General features: G+C 47.8%; 1 protein-coding gene across 1 annotated transcript; it reads right to left on the reverse strand.

The window, feature by feature from the left end:
* Window positions 1–3,227: 3,227 nt before the first annotated feature.
* On the reverse strand, window positions 3,228–3,785 carry LOC121448560 (60S ribosomal protein L17-like). Its single transcript, XM_041652673.1, has one exon. It carries the CDS (start codon window positions 3,783–3,785, stop codon window positions 3,228–3,230), a length of 558 nt encoding a protein of 185 aa, XP_041508607.1.
* Between the last annotated feature and the right edge of the window lie 957 nt (window positions 3,786–4,742).

Raw genomic sequence — 4,742 nt, forward strand, 5'->3', positions numbered from 1 at the left:
CAATTAACAGTGTGTATTTCCAACCTACAGTTGGGTGCAACTGTGGTCATGACCTTGAGGACATGGAGGGCCCAAGGCAGCCTCCTTCTGTCCCTTTAGATGCTTGAGAATGGAAACACTTACGGAGACCTCAGCCCAGGACTGTTTTGGAGAACGAGGAGGGAGAAAGAAAAGAACTGGTTTGTGCTCTGGGATAAACACTCACATCTGCTAACTCAGGGCTCGAGGAAAGAGAGATACCCATGGGGCAGGAACCTCCCCTCTCCTGTCTGCAAGAAATCAAATCAAATCAAATCAACACCTCCTGTTACCATAAAAGTCTACAAGGCCCTGGGGGCTCTTAGTAATCTTAGACCAATGTCCTTCTTCCTAGAGTCCCAGCCTTCTAAGAAATACACATCCCAGTCAATTAAAACTATCTGTTCTGGAAAGGGAGAGGTGAGGGTTCGAAGTCTCCGGACGGCAAGAAAGGGGTCAAAGCCCAACCCTGGTAATGGTAGCACTCCGCTAGCAGCCACTAGTGTGCCTTGGAAGGTGCCAGTCCATGACACCCTCATTCCACATTCACGCTATATGGTTGTGCTAACCAGTGTCACGCTAGGTGCTGACGTCTCAGACACACTGCCCTCCCGGCAGTTTCACGGCCCAGAAGTTTGCTATCTCCTTTTTATCCATCCAGTGAGAATGTTCCTGGGGCAATGGGCATTTCCTCGACATGGAGACTCGGAGATCTGGGTCTTGTGCCTGCATGTTCTGGTGACAAAGATCTGTCCCACAGTTGAAGGGCAGAGGAGTGGAATCGGGAACCCAGGGCAGACTAGTCAATTTTTCAGCAACCCTTCCCCTGCAGCTATCATGGAAGGAGCATGTGAACTTTTGATGGACAGCTAGCCATCTCTTTCTAAATGTACTATCTTTTATCTTCATTGTCATCGTCATAACTGTCATTCCATGTGTGAAAGCTCCAAAGCGTCAGAAACTTCCCCAAGGTCCGCAGCAATTTGCCTTTGAATGGAATCCAAGTCATTCGTAAATTCCCTGTGCTTACCACGGTGTTCTGCCAGCACTCAGGGGTAGATGCAGGAGGATTTCCACAAGGTCGAAACTACTCTGGTCTGTATAGTGAATTCCAGCTCAGCCAAGACCACAGAGTGAAACCAAACCAAACAAGAGTGGTAATTGGTTCACACACCTGTGCTCACAGCCCTCGGGAGGTAGATAAAGGAGGGTCAGAAGTTCAAAGTCACTCTCGGCTGAGATAACTGAGCATGCCTCCCATCCTCGTAAAAACAAAAACCTGGACTGGGGAGATGGCTCCATCAGCAAAGAGCTCGCAGTGCCCTGTGAGGACCTGAGTTCAGGTCCCCAGCACCCAGGTCAAAAGGTGGTATTGTGGGCCTAGAATCTGGGTGCTGGGAGGCAGAGACAGGAGGATCCAATCTAGCAGAATTGTCAGTCCACTTTGTCTCAAAAATAAAGTTGGGCCGGGCGGTGGTGGCGCACGCCTTTAATCCCAGCACTCGGGAGGCAGAGGCAGGCGGATCTCTGTGAGTTCGAGGCCAGCCTGGTCTACAAGAGCTAGTGCCAGGACCGGAACCAAAAAGCTACGGAGAAACCCTGTCTCGGAAAACCAAAAAAAAAAAAAAAATAAATAAATAAAGTTGGGAATGATACAGGAAGCCATCCAGTGTGGACTTCTGGCATTTACACACATATGACCACATATAAGCATGACCACATACACATACAGGCCCCCCAATGACATTTACACATGCATATCACACAGACACACACACACACACACACACACACACACACACACACACACACCCCTGAGCCCTTACTCTCCAATTCTGAGAGTAAGTCAAGTCAATGATTGGCAGTTATGACGGGTCCTGGAATTAATGGATTTGCTTCAAGATTCATGATTCACAGTGCATGAATCAAAGTCAAGGGTGACCGGAGTCTGGAGGACGAGGGATTTGACATTTTCCCCAGAGTCTGTATACTCTGGTGCTAAGTGCAGTTTGGGAGCAGGCTGAGAACAAAGGGCCGGGTGTGCCAGGGGCAGTTCACCCTTTCAAATGCTTTTCTTAGGAACACCAGCAAGAAATCTGTGTGGTTGGAGTTTAGAAAGCTATAAATGCACGAAGAGTGCAAAGAAAGTGAAGTGAACGGACAATCCAGAGACAACCAGCTTACCATGGGGTGGGGGGGCTGGGGGACTGGGGGACGGGATCAGACTCTGTCTTTGGAAACTACTGCTGCCTCTTCTTCTTCTTCTTCTTCTTCTTCTTCTTCTTCTTCTTCTTCTTCTTCTTCTCCTTCTTCTCCTTCTTCTCCTTCCTCTCCTTCTCCTTCTCCTTCTCCTCCTCCTTCTTCTTCTTCCTCTTCCTCTTCCTCTTCTTCCTCTTCCTCTTCCTCTTCCTCTTCCTCCTCCTCCTCCTCCTTCTTCTAACAGACTCCACACACCATTCCAACCCAGTCTAGCTGCTATCAAGGCAATTACAACTGGTGCTCTCTCTCCTCTCTCTCTTCCCCTCTTTCTCTCTCTCCTCTTTCTCCTCCCTCTTTTTCCCCCTCTCACTTTTCCCCTTTCTTTCTTCTCTCTCTCCCTCTTTCCCCCTCTCCTCCACTCTCTCTCTTACTTTGAGACAGGGTCTTGTGAGCGGAACTCTGGCTGACCCTGAACCCACGATGTCACCCAGACTGGCTTTGAGCTACTGGCAGGCCCTCTTCTGTCTACTCAGTGCTCAAATCCCCCACACCTGGCTCCGCTTCGGCGGACAGAAAATAGTTTATTTGAAAATTCTCCAATAGTTGACACTTAGCTTGTTTTCCACTTTTCCTGTGACCCTAAGCACCCCATGATGGCTTTGGACCTAACAATTGAGTCAAATGGCCTACATGGACCCCTTTCAAGTATGATGTATTTTCTGCCAGAAAAATGGAGGAACCCCAGTAGATCTAGCTATGAAAAGGTAAATTTCAAATTGAGCTTGTGATTTTTAAAGAGTTATTTTATTATTTGCGTGTGTGTGTGTGTGTGTGTGTGTGTGTGTGTGTGTAAGTGTAGGGGAGGCCAGAAGAGGGCAGATCCCCCGGAGTTGGGTGGGGTTACAGTTGTCTGTGTACTGCCCAACATGGATGCTGGGAGTGGAACACTCCGATCCTCAGGAAGAGCAGCAAGAACTCTTAACTCTTTTATTTTTTACTTTTATCTGCATTTATTTCATGTTGAATTTATGTTTTCGTTTCTTCAGTTTCTTCTGGGATATCTTTTTCTTCTGTGCAGCCTCCTCTTCTGGCTTTGGAACAATCTGTTCCTTTTCAGTGAGGACCATCTCCATGTGGCAGGGGGAGCTCATGTACGGGTTAATCCGGCCATGAGCTCTGTAAGTTCGTCGGCGCATCTTAGGTGCTTTGCTCACCTGGATGTGCTCAATGACCAGAGAGTCCACATCTAAACCCTTCAGTTCGGCATTGCTCTCTGCATTTTTCAGCATGTGCAGCAAAAATTCTGCACTCTTTTTTGGCCACCGACCCTGTGTCCAGCCCCACTGTTTGGCCTGGGCGCACCTACCGACTCCACCATTGTACCGTCGGAATGGTACACACTGCTTCTTCAAAGTGGCATCTTTCAGATACTTGGTGGCTTTCTGGATATGCATACCCTTGATGGCTTGGGCCATTACATGGGTGTTCTTAAAGTGAACCTGAAGGTTTGATCCTCTCGATTTGCATGATTTTGTAGGGTTTTCTGGGTCAAGAGAGTAGCGAACCATCTTCATGGGTCACCTCTGGCCGCTTACAGGAAGAGGAACTCTTAACTCTTAACTGAGTCAACTCTCCAGTGTGTAATTTCACTCATTAAAAATAAAATGCTTATTTTTATTTTTATTTACTAGATCTGCTCCAAAAGCATCCACAAATTATGTATGTATTCATCTATCTATCTATCTATCCATTCATATCTTTATGTTCAATCTTCATTGCAGCTATCTATATCTGCATCTAATCTATATGTCCATAGGGAGAGGGTTGGTTATCTTTGGTTACTAAAGGATGGACATTCCAGATTGCCCTTCCTTTCGGGATGCCTGTGAGTACAGAGCTTTGTATCTGGGAACTTTGGAGAGAATGCCCACTTGTTTGGAGATAGTCACAGTCTGAAAGTATTAAGGGAAAATTTCCAGAAATAACAACCTGTAGATGTCCAATTCTGCACCTACCTGAGCAGTGTAATAAAATCACGTGCCACTCTGCCCCATCCCGCCCGGGCAGGGATCATGCCTCTGCCCTGCACGCCTGGGTTACATAACGCTCCCCGCCCATCTGTCACTCAGCTGTTCTCTTACTTACCAGATCAACTGTTAAGATACCTCAGGACTTGCATTCAGCTAACCCTGACTTTATGTAATAACGGCCCCAAGGGCAAGAATAGGGAGGTCGGATGGAAGAGACATCATGAAGGCAGGGCTCGGCACTGTCTGCAGTTTGGAGCTTCCTCTAGACTCCGTATAGCTCCTGTGGATGGGGGGGGGGTGGGCGGGAGTGACCACTGTACTTACATTTTAGCAATGGAAACTGGGTCCCCTGGAGACTTCTTTCAGAGTTCCTTCCCTCTCTTCCTACATGGTTCGGACAGGGTGCCACAGCACTCTGAGTCTAGACGTGACACCATCATGAATTGTCTGCTCTCCCAGATTAAAGAGCCCCCCTTGCTACTGTCAAGGCTGCTT

Source organism: Microtus oregoni, unplaced genomic scaffold, assembly GCF_018167655.1.
Source record: "Microtus oregoni isolate MIOR12 unplaced genomic scaffold, Mior012 000005F_ref0000423, whole genome shotgun sequence".
In the NCBI taxonomy this organism is placed as follows: domain Eukaryota; kingdom Metazoa; phylum Chordata; class Mammalia; order Rodentia; family Cricetidae; genus Microtus; species Microtus oregoni.